Raw genomic sequence first — 20,165 nt, 5'->3', positions numbered from 1 at the left:
ACTCAAGCAGAAAAAAAATTAAAACTTCCAGAGGAAAAAATACAGCAATCTTCTGATGGAGTCATTTGCTTACTCTCTGCCTAGAACACAGCTGGATAAAACTTGCAAGTGACAAGTTCTCGTCATGACAGGATCTAACAAGAAAAGATGAGGGTTTGTAGCCATCCTATCAGTCATCTCTCTGATGACCTTATTCTGTGGGAACTGAGTCAACAGAGCTACCTGCAGGACTTGAATAGGTTGCAGTCCATAGTTACTTTCCATACATACTTTTCTTTCATGTAAGGATTCTTTCTGTATGCTTGTAGGGATTTCTGTGAATGCATATACATTATGTGCACCAAAAACATGGGGATGGTAACTGGGAAGCTGTACCTCAGCTTCTGATCAGGAAGCAAAAAAGGGCCCAGTATTTGCTGGGAATGACTCACCATTTGCAAATGTTGCTAAAGGATTTATTTGCAAAAACCAACCATTGTGTCAGCTTGATCAACATACTGGCACACAGGAACTTTTCTGCGAATTATCTCAGAAGAACTTCCTCAAGTTAATCAGTCTCCTCCCACTGCCCACTCGACACATAGACCTGAATCCCTGTCATGGGCTGCCCTGGGCTGCTGCCACTCACCCAGCCACTGCCTCGCTGTCCCTCCTCAACAGGACATGGGGAGGAAATAAGAAAAAGCTTCTGGGTTGAGATAAAGATGGGGAGATCACTTACCAGTTATCATCACAGACAAAACAGTCTTGACTTGTGTGAAATTCATTTATTGCCAATTAAAAAAGATGTGGATGGTGAGAAACAAAGATGACATTAAAACACTTTCCCCTCGCCCTGCTGCCCAAGGCTCAGCTTTACCCCTTCATTCCTGACTCCTCAACCTCCCTCCCACCCTGCCTGGGAGGATGGAGAACGGGGCATTGAGGTCAGTCCATAACAGCTCCTCTCTGCCCGCTCCTTCCTCCTCACACTTGTCCTCCACTTGAGAGTGGGTCTTCTTCATGGTCTGCAGTCCTTCAGGGAAAAAAATAAAAATTGTTCCAGTGTGGGCTCTCCACTGGCTGCAATCCCTTCAGAAAATAGCCAGCTGCTCCAGGAGGGAGTCCTCCATGGTTACAGTGTGGATATCAGCTCCACGGATCATAAAGTGGGAAGGGACCTCTGGGGCCATCTGGTGCACCCCCTGTTCAAGCAGGGCCACCCGGAGCTGCTTGCCCAGGACCACATCCAGGTGGGGCAAAAGATCCCCAAGGAGGAGACCCCACAGCCTCTGTGGGCAGCCTGCGCCCATTTCCTGATGCTCAGGGGGCACCTCCTGTGTTCCCGTTTGTGCCCACTGCCTCTTGTCCTGGCACTGGGCACCGCTGCACAGAGCCTGTCCCTGTCCTCCATGCCTTCAGGGCTGTACACACACTGACGGACCCCCTTTGGCTCTCTCCATGCTGAGCAGTCCCCGCTGCTCTCAGCCGCCACCACAGGCAGCAGGCCGCGCAGGCGCAGTGGCAGCGGTGTCGCCATGGCGGAGCCGGCAGTGGTGGCGGTGTGAGTGCAGCCGGGTGGGCAGCGGGCGGGCAGCGGGCAGGGGGCCACAGGCCGGGCTGGGGCGGAGGGGCCGCCGGTGCCACCGGGTCCTGCCGGGCCACCCGCGGGTGGTGGCGGTGGGTCGGGGCCCTCCGGCCTCATGGGGCTCTGTAGGCAGCGCTGGGAGAAGCTTAACCCCTGAGAGCGGGGTTAATGGTCCCCCTGCCCTTCAGGGAGACATGAGGGGCTGCTGCTTCCTCGCCTGTTACCGCTGCATCCTCCTCATCCTCCCCTCTCCTCACATAGAGTGCTTTCTGCACAGCGGGCCGGGATCCTTCTGCTTTCCTTTCAGGACGTGCTTGTAGCCCTCTGGCACTTAGAGACAGTGGAGGCCTTTCTTGGACCAGGAAGGTTGGAATAAGCACCCGGATACATGCAAGGGTTGTCACCCACGTCTGCTACTGCGAGCCAGAAAGATCTTTCTTTTCTTTCTTTTCTTCCTTTTTTTTTTTTTTTTCTTTTCTTTCTTTTCTTTTCTTTTTTTTTTTCTTTTTTTTTTTTTTCAACACCATTTTCCCAGTTTCTCTTCTGCAGCACCCCATGGTCCCTCTCCCACTCTACCTACTCTTCACCCGTATTTGTGCCTTTGGTCTTGCCTCCCTCCGTTTTTATAAAATCCTCTCCCAGCTCTTTATGACAATTTGCCATGATCACCTTGAATTTAATTCCTCCCTCTCACGCCCTCTGTGTACTTCCTGAATTCCCGTCATCAACAGATTACATCTATCAAAACCATGTTTAAGTCAACTTTATCAGCTAGTTTGCTTTCTCTTCTTCACTGCACTGTCAAAAAATGAAAAATGAATAACATAATTTTATCCCCATAAATCACTGGTGACTGTTTTTTAACCATCTGATTGCCTACATGATCACTTGCAGATTTGTTGCGTTGATCTTCCCTGCTGTTGTTTTTTTTTTTTTTTTTCCTGGTGTTGGAGCTGGGGGTCCAGGCTGCTTCCCTGAATCTTCCTCCTTGCCTTTTATACACCAAATTAAAATTGTTCTTCTCTGGTCTCCTGGGACCTCCTTTACCATCCAGGAACTAACAAAGATAACTGCAATCGATTCAGGTTGCCCACAGAGTGGCTGTAGGGTCTCCATCCTTGGAGGTTTTCAAGATCCTGAGCAACTGGTGCGTCCCCATAGCTGCCTGTGCTTTGAGCAGGAGGTTGAACATGAGACCTCTGGAGGTTCCTTCCCACCCCAGTTACTGTATTTAACTTCTCTGAACTCTCTTTCCTCTATTATTTCTTAGGCCTCAGTAGCAATGGAAAAAAATATATATTTATGCTGTTTCGTGTCTTAAAATTAGCTGTAGATCTCAGTGACCTGCTGAAGGAGGATGGACATGTTCCTTGTGAACCATTAGGAAAGCAGTGTGTGATGTTGGCATGCAGCAGCCATGGAGGCATTTGATGGCTGGGACAAGCAACGTGAGAGAAGAGGGATTTTGCTGCTAGGTCCAGTTTGACAAGCGATTCATAGGGTCATCCCAGCTCTTTGAATTCAGTATTCTGCGTCATCCTGCTGGGATGATTTTGCACATCTAACTGCAAGTTGTCCTGGATTAATCAAGATAGATTTGAGCACTGAAGACAGTAGCTGTCTCACTCTAGATGCTGAAAGAGCCGAAGGCATAAATCCTTTTCTGTGCAAGCAGTAGTCTGTCACTCTGCGTGTAAGGTTTTTCACCAGGCTCTTTGTTGCAGTGGATAATTGCTTGCTCTGACAGTCATTCCCAACTTTAGCACTAACAGTTAAGCATTTAATTAACGCTCAAGTCAAGCTTATTCCTGTAAGTCCCTTATCAAATAACCATCATGCTCTTAGATCTTATTATAATACCTTCTGCAGGTTTAGAAAGTAAAACACAGCTTTCTTTTCTGTTGGATGTAGGAGTGATACGGAAACCACCTGTTCGGTGTGAAACAGAAGAAATAAAACATTTGGTAACAGGAAGAAACAAAAGATCTGATAAATGGAAGCCATGAAGATATCAAAGCGGTTCTTTGCTTTTGGGATTTTGGCATGCATTGCTATTTATGTCGCATACATGAAATGGCACTTGGATTCCAAACCACTTGTGGGAGCAACAGAAGGAGTTGCTGAAAGCAGGAGGGACAAACTGAGCCAGCAAGCACTGACCACAGAGCTCTCGGTCTTTTATGGAATCATGTTTGACGCAGGAAGCACAGGAACCCGCATCCATATTTTTAAATTTACACAGCAGCCTAAAGGTACGGCCTGCACACTGCACAATAGACAAACTCTTCTATAAATTATGGTGCAGCTTATTGATGATTCTATTCTGGGGAGTACTTGAACAAATGCACTTCAGCTCTTTCCGGAGAGCCATCAGGAAGTGCATTATGATTTGAGCGTGTGGGTTTGGATGAAATTCAGTATGAAAATGTTCAACAAGGGGGAAAATGCAGTAATGTCAGAATGCTAACTCAATAGCTGCTGTACCTTTGGAACGCATCTTAAGGAAAAGCAGTTTTTATCACGATACTTGTGGGTGAGAGGAGCAAGTGCAAAGTGCCTCATTCCCCCAGATTTTTGGCATGAGGTTGTTGTATCTCCAGTTCCTAGCAGTGAGCTGCTTCTCTCTGCATTGTCTGGCTTAGTGGCACTAAACTAAATTTGTCTTGGCTTCACTGGCACTTACCTCTTGGATTAACATTGCTGTGTATTGCATCTGGACAAAAAAAAATTTGCTGGGAACCAAGACAGAAGTTGTCTGTAAAGCTCCGGATTTCCTCTGGAGCTGTAAGTTTCATTTGTTTATGTCTTGTCAGCTCCTATCTGTGAAACACATAAAGATGAAAGAAATCCTGTGAACACTTAAATATTTTATGTGGAGGATGTTTTTAACAGGTAGTAGTGTGGTATATGGTGTGTTTGGCTTTTGGGGAGCACTGTAGGTTTGCAGAATGGACCAGTGTAAGGCCTAGACACCAAAGGTGTTAAACAACAGTCCACATATAGGCTTCATTTATTCTTCTTCCAGTGTATTCCCAAACCTCTGCTTCTCTCTAAACAGAATTCCAGAATATATTGCAGGAAACTTTGTGGAGTGTAGTTAGGTACGAGAGGGGGATGCTGTCAAGCTCATGGTGTCTTACTTGCAGGTTTCCAAAATACTTAGGGCTGGTTCCCTCTGCCACCATGGAAAATGGTAAAACTTCCACTGACTTCTGCTGGAGCCAAGTTTAGGCAGAACAGAGCTTGCTGGAATGTGTGGCCTTTGTTACCCGTGTAGTTTGGAAAGCTGCACATGGCAGGGGTAAGGGCTTAAGGAGAATCTGGAACCTGTCTGATACATTTGTCTGATGTGCATAAAGAGTATGTGCGTGGTAGGCACCAGCATGATCGTGACTTTACCAAATGGTTTTGAGGAGAGCTAATTCCATAGGAGGGGCTGTGTTCAAAGGTTGGGTGGCCTTTGATTGTTCATTAGACAGAGGCTCCAGTTGACTCCCATTAGCACATAATGATGTAATTTGTAAAAATGGTTTTGGCTTTGTGTATGCAAAATGGTTTGCACTAATACTTATTTTGGAATACTGCTTTTGAACAGAGACTCCCAAATTAACCCATGAGACGTTTAAAGCGCTGAAGCCAGGCCTGTCTGCATATGCTGATGATGTTGAAAAGGTAAATTTGTTTCTGTTATTGTAAAAGCACGTGCACCAAAGTGTGCTGCTATTGATATGTGCTGCAAATCACATCTTGCTGTGGTACAATAGGCTGAACCGTCTCAGTTCAGTCTCCAAATGGTACAAACTCACAGCAGAAGTTGGTCGACACTCAGAGGATCAAGGAGCAGAACACATCTAGTTCTGCTTGGTCATGTTAATTAAGCACAGCAGATGTTTTTTTTCTGTCTTAAGATTTCCTGTGTGCTTAAGAATGTGACAAAAGAGTCATGTTGGATTGGAGCAGAGCCTTCTCCAGAAGTGACCAGAAGTGGATTCTCAGGGAAAGAGTCAAAAAAACAGGCCAAGTGTGAAGTGACTTCTCTCCTGTCTCCCTTACCTTCTGGCTTGGAGGGATTTAGGGAGTTCCTGAGCCAGACACGCACCTGGCTCATAGTGTTTTGCTGTCTCCAAAGGGCTTTCTCCCCAGGGATTTGCCATACAACTTTTTAAACCTCTTGTAGCCTGAACATTCAGTTTGGGTACTGCTTGGCACACGGTGCAGTTTGAGAAAGTGACTTTTCCTGTTTGCCTCTGACCTGTTGCTGGATAATCCCAGTTATATCCGCCAGTTCTTACTTTGTGAGTCATCCACTTTCTCCTGATCCCTTATGATGTTTACCTGTCCCTGTTCCGCATTTACAGTGAATCATACCTCTGATCACCTTTTTGCCCTCAGAGAAAGGCAAATCTTAAGGGTTTCTAAGATGGGCTTTCGTGGGGGTTGTTCTTTCTCTGCTCACAGAGTGGCCAGGGAATAAAAGAGCTCCTGGAGGTGGCAAAGAAGGAAGTTCCTATGGAGCTGTGGAAGTTTACTCCTCTGGTCCTGAAAGCGACAGCTGGCTTACGGTTGCTGCCGGGAGAAAAGGCTCAGAAATTGCTGGATAAGGTACAGTTTCTTGTCTTTCAGTGTGCTTTCTAGAAATTTTGTGACAAAAATTGGTCCCTTCAGCGTAAAGTATATACTCCTTTATCCTTATGTACCTTAGTCACTCCTATCACTTTACTCTGAAAGCAGTATAAAGTCACCTGATCTCAGATGAGTCCGGAGTCAGAAACTGTATGAGTACAAACACAGAAATGGTGACAGCTCCAAATAAGCCTGGAGATGATGTGAAACACAATAAGTGTAATGAGATACTTCTAACAGTCATCACAGGCTTGTTCTTAGTGCGTGGGTTTGTTGGTGGTTTTGACCAGAATCCTGCTTTTCTGAGAAAAACTTTCTGCTATTTGATTTGCTGCGTTATCTGCCTGCTGCTGCAAGATTCCTCCACTTTATGTTGATTAGAAATAGCGTAAATTGCATTTACAGGCATGTAAAATGTTTAGTACTTCAAAATATTATAAAAATAAACAAAATATTATGTCCTAGACCTTACAGCTGCTGGAGAAGTTATTGGTTGTACCCTAATTGTACTATTTTTTCTACCAATGATTGGAGGGAAGAAATGTGGTGTGGTTGAAACCAATGTCTAGATTGTTCTCTGCTGCTTACAAGCTGGTCTTTTCTTTTTCCACACTGAATTTCATCTGGAATTGCTGCAATTGTTTCTTTAGAAGACCTCAGAAATGTAGGGCTTTGCTGCCTCATGTGGGGTGCAGTACAGAAAGCTTCTAACAGCCAACACGCTCGTGTTAAAAATGCCATTCCCTGGTGTAGTCCCAAAGCTGTTGTTCATAGTAGTTGTTGGCTGTGATTTCTGGCCCAAGAGAAGGAACAGTTGTATAAAGCCAGAGTTTTAAAAAAAAATTGCTTTTCAACTGAAAAAAAAAAATTCTCTGAGCATAACTTTTATTTGAACTACAGGTGAAGGAGATTTTTCAGGCTTCCCCCTTCTTTGTGAGGGACAACTGTGTGTCGATAATGAACGGGACTGATGAAGGTAGGTTAACTTCTGAAGAACCTTTTTGCAATCCTGGAGATTCCTGCTGCTCTGTGGCAAGTCCCCACTGACCACACTAGGAACCCATATGTAGCAGGTTTGATATAATTTTTATACTGCCTCAGGCAGTGCCTGCCAAAGAGATTTTGTACTACATTTTCCAGTGTGAAGCCCTTCACTTCATCCTGGTTTTCAAAGCTCTGATTACCAGGCAATTCTCATGGGATCACCAAGAAGCCACTGTGCAGTCACCACTTCTGGAAGGCTCTCTGTGTATCTGCTTGTTGAGGTGGTCTTCAACACCTCCTGTTTTTGTACACCCTGCTTTTGACAATGCTCATCTGAGCTTTCTGGAACTATTTGGTCTTAATGTTAATTAAAACTGATCTAACGAGTGTGATTGTGAATTGAACCTGGAAAAAAAAAAAAAGTTACATAGAGAAAATATATATTGAAGTAAGTGGATGTTCATCAAAAAAGGCTGAGCAGAAGAAAAGGCTGACCCAGAATCAGTCTTGACTTAAAGTAATTCAAAGAAACATGTCTACATTCTGGGTAACTTAGTGTTGAAGTGTGTTTTTAATCTGCTTAGAAACCAGACTTGAAAGTAGTTGCTTCTTTGGAGCTGTTTATGACTTTTTTTTTTTTTTTTTTTTTTTTACTGCTTAATGGAAGAACAACATTATAATTCTTTTCATTTTAAGTTCATTAATAGCTCTGACAGCCTTGGTTCAGCCAAGGGCTGAAGTGGACCTCATTCCCTAGCGTGCCTTAGTTTTAACCAAATGGATAAATATTTTAATTTGTTAACATAAGGGCCATTTGTTCATCTAATTCATGGAGAAGAAGTTTAGAAAACAAGAAAAGGACAGCAACAGGGCAGTTCACGAATTGCTTTGAGGAAAATAGGAAAAAATAAAGCACTGAAAAGATGAAAATTCTTAGTATTCAAAAGGAAAATTGTATGTCTAACATAACACAAAAGCCTACTGGCAGTTAGTTTCCTATAAAATGAACAATGTGAGAGTTTGTCATTTCCTTATTTTTTAGCTAAGAACTGAAGCCAGTCTAATAGAGCCTTTGGGACTTCTCACCTAAGTGTTTGGCCTGTGAAGTACAGAGTTCTCCAGACATTTCATATGTGGAGCTTCTCTTCCTATTACCCCATAAACTCTGATATAGAAGGCCACTCTCTTTGCTCAAGGCCTCTAATCTTAGTTTATGACAGTCCTTGACAGTTATGGAAACACTGGCTTTGGGGTGGGCTGGGTCAGGGTAGCTCAGCAAAGCCAATCTTGTTTGCCTCTCTTGAAGGTCTTTCTTTCTAGGTGTTCTTTGGAGTTTTTGCATTAGAAATCCTCCATTTGTCAAAGGGGGCAAGGTTGCTTGTGGTAGATGCTTCTCTGGAATCTCCTTCTATGGTTGCATGACAAGCTGTGGTTTGCTGATTGTTTTTGTTTAGCTGGTGCAGTGAAACTGAGAAAACTTCAAAATACCTCCAGTGAAACAGATACTAAAGCCGGAAGGCCTTGTAATATGGCTCATCTTAATGCTTACTGTTGTTATATAAAATGAAATTACGCGATCTAACAGTACATCTTCTGATATTATGTGATCTAACCGTGCCTATTCTGAATCTTTTCCTTGTTAGGAATTTCAGCCTGGATCACAATAAATTTTTTAACAGGTATGTTTACATGAGTATGTGTCTAAAAATATGACTGACGCCATGAAATTCATACTGTTTTCTGCCCCTGTATAATATTTGCGCATTCATTGGAAAGGTCTGGAAATAAGTCACCAGTTGGTTTTGGCCTGGCCCATTTAAGTAATTAAGATTTTGGCCATTTGCTTGATAGAATGAGGAATTTAATCTCTTTTCCTAGATGTTCATAAAGCCTTTCTTTTAATTCCCTGTAAGGTACCAGAGCATTTTATTCCTTTTTATAGTCTGCCACTAGCTCTGCATAAATTTTTGATGTGGATATTGCAGATCTGCCTGGCAGCTGCACAGTGTGAAAGTAAGTGCTGTTGGTGCTTCCTTATGTATTTATAAAAGAAATAGAGTAAGTGTTTACACTGGTGAGATAGAAAAGGGTAGCTGAAGAAAAAAATTAAACTGAAGCCCTCTCTGACAATAAGCAAACCGGTCTGCCACCCAAGCACTCTGTTCAGCACAGTGTGCGGAGCATTATGACAAGTGCTGTAAATCTTTTTATGTTCACAGGAAGTATCAGAAAGGTCAGAGATCTTCAAACATTAGCTCTCATGAGGTATGCTGTGGTACTTGGCACAAACTGATCTTGTTAGGAAGGTGTATTTGAATAATCTGAGAAGAACTGGATTTAAATGAGAAGAAAGGTCTGGGACGGTAGCAGGAAGAATTCTGAGCGAGCTGGTCTATTAAGCCAGCTCTTTTCAGTCTGTCCTCCTCTTGGCCGTAGGAATCTGCAAAATACTCCTGTGGGATCAGGGGGAGATGGCCAGGAAAACCACATTCCTTTGTGTTTCAAAGTGGTTACCAGAGTAAAGTTTGCAAAAAGGTGCTTGCATCCAGTGAAGAATGTTTAGGAATCCAGTAACCAAAGCTGCTGTAATTAGGGCATGAGCAGCCACCAGAGAAATAATAGTCACTTGGAGGATTTTCAGGTCACCCTGATAGAGCACAAATAAGTGACGATGTTATACTCTAGTGCTGGCTGGAAGCTGACAGATGGAGTTGGATTGACATCTTTCTTTACAGCTGTACTTCTGGTTTTATTCCTTGCCAGTTTCTCACAGTGCCCACTGTGCCTTTCTCTCTTCTGTCACGCATTTTAGGTAGCTTAGATGACCCGCAGAAGAGAAGTGTAGGAATGCTGGACTTGGGTGGCGGATCAACACAGATCACCTTCCTCCCACACACCGAGGTAATGGGAACATGCACGCAGCAGGGAAATGCTGGTGCAGAAACCAGTAACTGCTCAGTTTTATTTCCCTTGGACACATGCCAAGGGGTTGTCAGTGTAACATAAAACCATGCTTCTGACAGAAAAACCCTTATCAGTTGGTCACGTATGCCTTGTTACAGTCGGTGACAGAGACATGGGCAACTCTCTGTCAGTCCTCTTGCTCCAGCTCCGTGGGTCAGTGCATGTGGTGAATGCCAGGGCTGCTTTATGTAGGAGAAAATGCAATGTCCTGAGCATCTGAACACTCACTTTGTGCTGCTTATAGTGACCTCAAAGGCAATGCTGTTAGTGAATCCAAGTCCATTTGACTTATACTGTGTTCTCAGAACAGAATTAGATGCATTCTTGATGTTTGTTTGTGGCTTTCCTGAGTTTACTCAGTTGCAAATGAATGCTTTATAAAGGTAACATGAATTATGCAGTTAGAAGCACATGCTGATGTTTGTCGTTTCAGCTTCCTCTTATAGCATTAGTATAGGTGTTCTGTGAGCCCTGTGGATATGGAGTAGCGAGGTCCTGGCCCGATCAGAGATCCTGTTCATAGTAAAGCTGCACAGAAGCAGAGGATAAGGTTGCTGTTTGTAGTGTGTCAGCCCAGGCTGATCAGGACACTGTGCTCTCACAGCAGAATGCCTGGGAATGTGAAGAGCCCTGGATGTGGAAATTCTGGAGTTAGACATGGTGTTAAGATATGAGCAGCTAGGCATGAGCTGCCTGAGCTGTGTTCCCCATAAATGCGCTGCTGGTGGTAGTGCACTTGGGGAACAGGCTGCTCAGTGCTTTAGACAATTGTCCTTTCATTTCTTCAGACAACAGGCTGGTCCTCACTCTGTTCCTTGGCAAGAACAGTGATGTGCTTTTCCTCCAGCCTGTGGAAGTTCACAGCTGAATTCACTGGAGTAGGAAGTTAATGCGTGCCTGGTTTACTCATTATTTTGCACAGTTTTCCCTAGTAGTGATCCTGTGACGAGGCAGTTCTGTAGCATCTTGACAAAAACAGTTAAGAGCTGGAACAAGGACTCCTTATAATTAAAACGACTCTTTTACAGATGAGTTTGGTGTCGATGCACATAGAAATGTAAGCAGTTTGGACTGTCATGTAAAGTCACTATTTTAGCTCCATTTTTTTGGTTATCTTATGTATCAAAGGTCAAACGGAGATACATGCAAATTCTTCATTTCTCTCTGAGCCGTGCTAGGATTGTTCCATGTATTTCCTAAGGTTTTGGAAGATTGTCTTGTTGATGTTTGCTGTCGCTGGCAGAAAGCTTGCCATGACATTTTTTTTTCCCTTCAGGCAACTCTCCAGACATCACCAGCTGGCCATACAACTTCATTTCAGATGTTTAACAGCACCTACAAGCTGTATTCATACAGGTTAGTTGTGGTAAAAAGAGATGCTGGAAAAGCAGGAGCTTTCTTTGAAGCCAGTGAGATCTAGGTGTTTTGCTGAAGTGCACTTGAGTCCTGAGAAGTGGGTGAGCCTGAGCCAAGTCACGGTCCATGCAAGCTGACTAGGGGGTGGTTATGCAGAACAGCAGGCAGATAAGCAGTGTGATGGCTGAGAAAGCGATGGGCTCTAATTCTGCTCCTGGCTTTGAAGCTGCCCCTGCACCCAATGCTTTGGGCAGAGGGAAGGAGAATCTTCCCACCTACGTTTGCTGTGGGACGTGCTGGGGCTTGGAAAGAGTCCATGCTGGAGGCTGTGTGGCCTTTGAGGAGTGGAGGAGAAAGGTTAGGGGAAGCATTCCCAGCCTTTAAAGAGACATTATAGTTGACAGCTATTCCCTGTGCTTTTTCAAGGAGAGATTATCCCTCTGGGTAAGGATAATATCACGGTGGGTTGTCATACTGTTCCCTTAATGCATTAGCTGCTGACTTGAGCCTTTTTGCTTGGACCACATAGAGGAGGCAGGCACATCGGTGGACTATCAGAGGAAGGACGTTTGTTGTTCACAGAGGCTTTTTTTCCCTTTGCAGTTACCTGGGACTCGGGCTGATGTCAGCGAGGCTTGCCATTTTAGGAGGAGTTGAGGGGAAACCTTGTAAGTTCCGGGCACTCTTCAAGTCTTGGCTCTGAGCACAGAGTGCATTGCACTGTTGTGGGGGAAAAAGGGTTGTCTGTACTCTTCCTACTGGGCTGAAGGTGCCTGAGTGGTATGTGCATTCCCATCACCATAGCTGAGTGTGTCTGAGACAAATGCAGGAGGTGATGCTGCTAGATCCCAGGAGACATGGATGCTTGCCAGCCTTAGGGAGGCGTGGGACACTTGAGCCATGGCTGGGGCTTAGAGGTGCATTGCTGAGGATGTGGGACAGTCAGAAGCAGGACCGGGGATCTAAAATTAACTCCTTATTTTTTTCTCTAATGCGGCTTTGTTTTATTTCTGCAGTAGGGGAAGGTGAGGAATTGATCAGCCCTTGCTTACCACCTGGTTTCAAATCTGAATGGCAACATGCTGAGATAGTGTACAAAATTAAAGGACAGAAGGCAGGTATAGTGATTTATCACTCTTTCTTCCTATCTAGGCCAGCAAGCTACTAGAAGAGTATTTAAAATTATATGCCCTCAGCTTCTTGGAAAGATACTAAATTCTCTGCCTGGGTACTCCTCTGTCTGGCTTTCTCTTGACATGCTGTTAAAGAGATTCTGCAGCTCTTGCCTCTTGCGCTGTGGTATGTCTGCCCAGTCAGTAAATCTGTTAGTAGTACTGCAGATGGAGCTGAGCGCTCCCTGAATTCTTTTCAAAGTCCTTCTGCCTCAAATGGTGTTGTTCGGCTCTGATCTATCACATACTTGGTCCCAGCCTGAGGGCAGTCAGTGTTACCACTTGGAGAAGATGCAGGTGTGTCGTTCCAGTTCTCTGTGAAGAGACTGTAAGAAATGAAGAAGCACTGTTGTGTGAAAGGGAGCCTGTCTCCTTGCAGATCCTGAAGAAATTCTTCGTTTAAGTGTCTACCTGTACTATGCTGGGTGTCTTTGCATTCTTTCAGGCGAGCCTCTGTATGAGTCTTGCTCTAACAAAGTGGCGAAGATGCTCTACAAGAAAGTGCATAAAGCTGAGGAAGTGAAGGACTTGGATTTTTATGCTTTCTCCTACTACTATGACCGTGCAGCAGAGGTTGGTCTCATAGGTATGTTTGCTCCTGTTTTAATTTCATTTTAAATGACAGGTCTTGGAAGAAATGGTAGCAGTGATCCACATCGCAGTGCTGTGGTAAGCTCTCATGGCTACCACAGTGCATTGGTCTCGAGTGAATATTGAATGTTGTTGCATTTCTTTACAGAAGGGACTGGAGATGTGATACAGGACCTCCAACTTTTTGTAATTTTTTAAACAAGCTGTCTGCATTTCAGAAATGATTGGTGTCTGATTACAATCCAAAATAGAAAAAAGACTTCGTGATGATATGAAAAAACTTGCTAGCTTTTTTCTCGGGCAGTAAAGTAGATCAGACTTGCTCTCTTGGGCTGTATATTTTGCTTCACTGACCTTTTTAGATGGAGTAAATATTTTCAGATAGTTCAACATGTATTCAGAATGAATCCCATCTCCTTTCCAGTGGTACGCTGGAGTACAGAAGACTGTCACATTTAGTAGTAAAAAGCAGACGATGGGATCTCAAGCTAGTATGGACAAACTTACCCCCTCCTCAGCCACTTTGTTTTATGAATAATTTCACATTTAGTATGTTGCAGAGCACCACTGCCCTGTCAGATCTGGTCAAAGGTGTTAGCTGGGTTCAGGCATTACAGGACAGAGCAGCATAGACATGGGGCAACATGAAGGAGTCTTTAAACTCTGTTTGTTTTTTTTTTTTTTAATGAAACTAGTTTTAGGAAACTTAAGTTCTTCATAGAATTAGGTTTTCAAGCTATACTGAGAACCTTAAATAAAGGTTCTTACACCATTAAAGCAAATGTGAGTTTTGTCATTGCTTTCAGTTGGCTCAGGCTTATTTCCAAACAATCTTTTTGTTTGTAAAACGTCTTTTACAATGTGAGTCTACTACTGCCCTTATATGAAAAAAACATACAACATACCATTTTTTTTTCTTTTTTAGATAAAGAAAAAGGAGGAAGCTTAACTGTGAATGACTTTGAAACTGCAGCTAAGTATGGTGAGTAAAAGATGCAATCAAACAGGATTGGTAATTGTGTGTAAATTCATACCCAGGTGGAAAATGTGTGACATGCTAAGAAGACTGACTTTTTTTGTTTCAAGTAAATATTATGCACCTCTCTCCATAGCACCTCTGCTGATTTGTATGTATTTCTGAAAATATCAACTTTTTTTTTTTTTTTGAGATTTAGTTTTCTTGTAATACATTTAAAAACTCTCTTGGGAATTACTAATAAACCTGCCAGTTAGCAGTTATCCTGAAGCCATGCTTGCAAAATAAATGTGGGGGATCTCATCTTGTTAGCATAATCTGTCCTAATCTTGTTTATTTTTTCATTATTTTTTTTTCTCATGATTTATTTGTATATTTGATGATTAATTGGAAAGGGGAGGAAACCAATTCATAGCCTTTTTTGCTTCACCAGCTGCAGAGAGAACTGCCTCCTCAGATTTGCAAATGTAATCATCTTTTTGTTTGTTTGTTTTTAATAGTACAGACTCAGGCCTTGATCAAACTGACTTGTGACTTTTTGGTAAACTTTCTGAGTGACTGAACAATTGTTGCAGTTCTTATTTCTGGACTATCTTTAATGTATTCCCTCCTGAGAAAGGAAGTGGGTTTTATTTATTTATTTATTTATTTATTTATTTACAGTTGAATGCTTACACTCAAGAAATTTTTTAGTAGGAGGAGCACGAGTAACTGTTCAGCATTCGAGCTTTATTGAGATAGGGACAAAATTTTTCACAAAGTTTGTTTTTCCAAGCTGCTGACATCTTTTTTTTTTTCAGTGAGAAGCAGATGTGATCACACTTGAGGTTGCTGATATTTAAAAAATATAAAGTAGGTAGGATAAAAGTGGGAGGCCCTTGTTGTCCTTGCCCTGATAAGGACAAGAAACTCAGCTGTCATTGTGGAGACTGAATGCCTTGCTCTTCCTTCCCATGTGCCAAAACTCTTTATATTTTATATTAAAATAACATGCATGTTATTTTAATGGGTTCCATTACTGTGGAACTCAAATTACAAGAGGTGTTTTTTAAGGATTTGTTAGAGGTTTTTCAAAGCTAAGTTGATGCTAGGCCTGAGCCCCACATTCAAACGCTGCTTTCTGTGTCTTCAGTGTGTAAAACCATGGAAATCAGCCCTGGAAGCAGCCCTTTTCTCTGCATGGACCTCACGTACATCACCTTCCTCCTGCAAGAACTGGGCTTCCCAAAGATCCAAGTCTTTAAGGTAATGCACAAAAACAGATTGCTGGGGAGAGTGGGCAGAAGACGCCAAGACATTACTCATCATGCCAGTAGCTTGGTCCCTGTTTTCCCTTTTTGCTATAACACATGCTCTATGAGTGAGATGGGGCAACACTGTCCCCACAACTGTGATAACGAGTTGTGATAACCTTCAACACTATATTCGCCTTGTATACTTCCCCTTCTGGCAGAGAATTGTGTTTAAACTTCCTTTTTCTTTTTTCTTTTTTCTTTTTTTTTTTCTCCAGCTTGCCCGGAAAATCAACAACGTTGAAACAAGCTGGGCATTGGGAGCCACTTTCCATTACATCGACTCACTCAATAGACTGAAGTATTAAAGCTCTTGAAGGCAGTTCTGGGAACCTCAGGTTTTGGAAAACCAACACAAGAGAATCTGTTGAAGGGGTCTGGTTTTGGCTTCTGGAGTCCTTTGAGAGGTTACCATAAGCTAGGCCTCTTCCCTCCCACCCCCTGTGAGGTCCCCTCCATCACTTGCTCTTTTTTACAGTGCACAGTGCAGTATCTGAAGAATAAGCCTTGATTGTACAGCATCTGCAGTCAACTTGATGCAAAACTGGATCATCATTGAAGGAAAACCAGGACACCTGCAGGACATCTATGATCTCTATGAGAAAACCACACATTTTTGGAGTATGCCTGTGCTGTTTGCTTGTACTGTGCTGAAGTCAGTGTAGGAAATAGTCACTCCAGAGGGAACTCTTTACTGTCCTGATTTCGGGGTGTTTTTTCCTGTTTGTCAGCAGTTTCCAGTGATAATTTTTATTTTACTACTTACCTGTTTGAAAACGAACTCGTGCATGTGTGTGAAGACAGTGCATTTACACGGCTGTGCTGCTGACAGGCTGCAGCTGAGAAATGCTGTGTGGAAGTTTCAGCTCTGCTTCTCACTTGCTGGACTGGCGAAGCTCAGGAGCACTATTGAGGCTGGGTACAGACAGGCATGAATCAGAGCCTGTATGCCCTGTAGGGTTAATGCCTACAACCTCAAGGTGATACGTTGGCTGTTGGGAGATTGGTGCTGGAAGACAACACCAGATGTGCTGGATCAAGATGACCAAAGTCTGGGAGTTTGGTACAGGGCTAAGGATAGATTTGACAGTTTTAAAGAAGGTCAGCATAAGATCCATAAACAAGATGCAGCCACAAAAAGAAACCCTGAGCACAGCTTATTGGACCTCACAGGCATTTGTGCCTTGGCAAAGCTTATGCAGGGCCCAGGATAAATGGTGCTTTGGGTGCCACTTCCTGCAGACGCATCTCACTTTGATAAATGAATGTATTGTCGTTGCACTGAGCTGTGGCAGGGTAGCTGCAATGCACCACTCCAGCAGTATCCTGGACACAGGCTGGAAGTGATCTCAGAGGCAGCACGAGCTGGAGAGCACATGCTGTGCTGCTTATAATCTGACCGTGGAATTCTGTTGTATTTGTATGGATGTTTAGGCAGACCTGAGTGGTCATTAGGGGATGTAAAAGAGCCCAGCCTGCAGGAGAGCCAGCAGCGTGTGCCCTGGTGCGTGGGCTCTCTTGGCCACAGCCCTGTCCTTTCCCTGGGGCAGCGAGACACAATATAGGTGTGCATGGCTGCTGGCTCTGCAGCTGAGCCTGGGGGGGCATTTGAACACCACCCTACTGACAATAAAACTACAATTGAAGACCTGGTGGTAGTGGTGTGACTTTTTGCTCCAAAACCTGTCAGGCCCCACAAGGTGGATGGGTTGAGAAACATGTGCCCTCATACCTTTCCATCCCCTGCACACCTTCCAATTCCCTCGGGGAATTCCAATCCCCTCAGGCCACCCCTGCTGTCTCACACCATCCCCATTACCTTCACACCATCCCTGTCCCCTTGTGCTATCCCTGTCCTTCATGCCACCCATATCGCCTCATGCCACTCATGTCCCGTCATGCCACCTCTGTCCCCCTCACACCACAGAGACTCACCTAGGTTGGAAGAGGCCTCCAAGATCACCCAGTCCAACCTCTCACCTACCACTAACAGTCCCCACTAAACCATATCCCTAAGCTCTACATCTAAATGTCTTTTAAAGACCTCCAGGGATGGTGACTCCACCACTTCCCTGGGCAGCCTGTTCCAATGCCTCACAACCCTTTCAGTAAAGAAGTTCTTCCTAACATCCAACCTAAAACTCCCCTGGCACAACTTTAGCCCATTCCCCCTCGTCCTGTCACCAGGCACGTGGGAGAACAGGCCAACCCCCACCTCGCTACAGCCTCCCTTGAGGTACCTATAGAGAGCGATAAGGTCGCCCCTGAACCTCCTCTTCTCCAGGCTGAACAAGCCCAGCTCCCTCAGCCGCTCCTCGTAGGACTTGTTCTCCAGGCCCCTCATCAGCTTCGTCGCCCTTCTCTGGACTCACTCAAGCACCTCCATGTCCTTCTTGTAGCAAGGGGCCCAAAACTGAACACAGTACTCGAGGTGCAGCCTCACCAGAGCTGAGTACAGGGGTCAATCACTTCCCTAGCCCTGCTGGCCACACTGCTTCATATACAAGCCAGGGATGCCGTTGGCCTTCTTGGCCACCTGAGCACACTGCTGGCTCATATTCAGCTGATTATCTACCAATACTCCCAGGTCCTTCTCCACCAGGCAGCTTTCCAACCACTCAGCCATCTTCAAGCTTCCAGATCTAGAGGAACACGCTGGCTGCAGCCTAAAAACCATGTGTACGGAAGCTCTCCCAAGCCAGCCAATCTTCTCCCCATGACCTGCCAGAACACAGCTGTCCTGGTTTCAGCTAGGGTAGAGCTATTATTCCTCCTAGGAGCTGGTAGGGTGCTATGTTTCGGATTAGGATGAACACGCTGATGTTTGAATTGTTGCAGAGCAGTGCTTACACCAAGCCAAGGACGCTTCAGCTTCTCGCTCTGTCCTGCCAGCGGGCAGGCTGGGGGTGCAGCAGGAGCTGGGAGGGGACAGACCCAGGACAGGTGACCCAAAGTGGCCAAAGGGGCATTCCATGCCTTATGGGGTCATGCTGAGCAATATATAGGGGTGCCTAGCCAGGATGGGGGGGCCGGCTGGGGTTAGGCTGGGTATCAGTCAGTGGGTGGTGAGCAATTGCATTGTGCATCACTTATTCTGTACACATTAGTAGTAGCAGTACTATTCTTGTTATTATTGTTGTTTGTTTGTTTTCCTGTCTTAATAAACTGTCTCTGTCTCGACCCACAGGCTTCGTTTTCCTATTTCTCTCCCCCATTCCATAGAAATTAATTCCATAGAAAGAGTGGGGAGGGCGAGTGAACGGCTGTGTGGTGCTTAGCTGCCGGCTGGGGCACGACGACAGCAACGTAGTCATGTAACCAAATTAAAGCCAAAACTTTCAGCCCGGTCCTTACCTGAATAGGGAGTGAGGATCCGGAGCCTGGCATTTATACGTGATAGTTTATATGCAGCCAAAGTAAATACTGCAGTTGGAGGTCATGGCGCTAGATTTTGACAAGTCCGGCATAAAGAAGAGATCTCAGAAAAGCAAATTTAAGCAACATTAATGTCAAGTAAAGTCTTTCTGATTGCTACATTCCTTAACTGTCGTGACTAGACAGATGAAAATCCAGGATGGCAATTTTGCCTTTTAGGTCATTTTCTTTTTTTCTTTTATTTATTTCTTCTCTTTATGTTGATGTATCTTATTTTAACAGGCTCTGTACTAATTTTCCTCACAGAATGACTAGCAGAAATATGACCCTTACATGCCTTTTGTAGTTAATTAATTAGGTCAACTCTAACCACTGAGCCCCTTGTCAGGTTCTTTCTGTTAGCAATAAGGAGCAATTGAACCTTAATCATTGAAACGAGCTTGTTGAGCCTATTCCACAAGGTCTCCTGACTCCACACATGTGAAGTGAAATCTGCCAGGTGGGGATCATTTGACCTTTGCTATATAGGAAGCATGAGGAAACATGGGAAGACTTGCCACTCCAGAGGAGTTTGAGGTTCAGGTTACTTAGGGTGCTTTTCTACTGTTGTGGAGAAATGGACTCAGTGTTCCAAGATAGACTGCTTTTTCTTCGTGTTTTCTGCCATCTCTGAGAAATAGTTTTGGAGAACCTATGAGCTAGTAACATCAGCGGAGAATACTCAGAACAGAAAACCCTGGTGGTGCTAATTCCCCGTGAAGTTCTTCGGCATTTGGTCAAATACAGATGCTGACAGTTGAGTGTTCCTGGGTTAAACGTTTGATTTGGGATGGGGAGCTTAAGGAGAGTCCTGGTCCCAATTGAGTGAGTCCTGGTCCCCAGGGAGGGAGGGAGGGAGGGGGTCCTGGTCCCCAGGGAGGGAGGGAGGGAGGGGGTCCTGGTCCCCCAGGGAGGGAGGGAGGGAGGGGGTCCTGGTCCCCCAGGGAGGGAGGGAGGGAGGGGGTCCTGGCCCCCAGGGAGGGAGGGAGGGAGGGGGTCCTGGCCCCCAGGGAGGGAGGGAGGGGGTCCTGGTCCCCAGGGAGGGAGGGGGTCCTGGTCCCCAGGGAGGGAGGGAGGGGGGAGGAAGGGGGTCCTGGCCCCCCAGGGAGGGAGGGAGGGGGTCCTGGTCCCCAGGGAGGGAGGGAGGCAGGGAGGGGGTCCTGGCCCCCAGGGAGGGAGGGAGGGAGGGGGTCCTGGTCCCGAGGGAGGGAGGGGGGAGGGAGGGG

The 20,165-nt window shown here is 44.9% G+C and overlaps 1 protein-coding gene across 1 annotated transcript; it reads left to right on the top strand.

Moving 5' to 3' along the window:
• The first annotated feature begins 1,522 nt into the window (after window positions 1-1,522).
• On the top strand, window positions 1,523-17,417 carry ENTPD6 (ectonucleoside triphosphate diphosphohydrolase 6). Its single transcript, XM_082757738.1, has 14 exons — window positions 1,523-1,543; window positions 3,479-3,819; window positions 5,163-5,239; window positions 6,026-6,169; window positions 7,091-7,166; window positions 8,818-8,853; window positions 9,987-10,075; window positions 11,415-11,494; window positions 12,098-12,162; window positions 12,511-12,612; window positions 13,112-13,252; window positions 14,183-14,239; window positions 15,366-15,478; window positions 15,744-17,417. The coding sequence occupies exons 2-14, from the start codon at window positions 3,561-3,563 to the stop codon at window positions 15,831-15,833; spliced, it is 1,329 nt and encodes a 442-aa protein (XP_082613864.1). The 5' UTR covers window positions 1,523-1,543; window positions 3,479-3,560; the 3' UTR covers window positions 15,834-17,417.
• The last annotated feature ends 2,748 nt before the right edge of the window (window positions 17,418-20,165 follow it).

Source organism: Aythya marila (assembly GCF_965140915.1).
Source record: "Aythya marila genome assembly, chromosome: 3".
NCBI lineage: Eukaryota > Metazoa > Chordata > Aves > Anseriformes > Anatidae > Aythya > Aythya marila.
This window is presented reverse-complemented; position numbering and strand designations above follow the sequence as displayed.

Excerpts from the sequence above, each read along its gene's own strand:
- ENTPD6 (XM_082757738.1), top strand. The coding sequence starts at position 3,561 with ATGGAAGCCATGAAGATATCAAAGCGGTTCTTTGCTTTTGGGATTTTG. Across the intron at positions 6,170-7,090 it reads CTCAGAAATTGCTGGATAAG|GTGAAGGAGATTTTTCAGGC; the intron begins GTACAGTTTCTT and ends TTTGAACTACAG. Across the intron at positions 12,163-12,510 it reads AGGAGTTGAGGGGAAACCTT|TAGGGGAAGGTGAGGAATTG; the intron begins GTAAGTTCCGGG and ends TTATTTCTGCAG.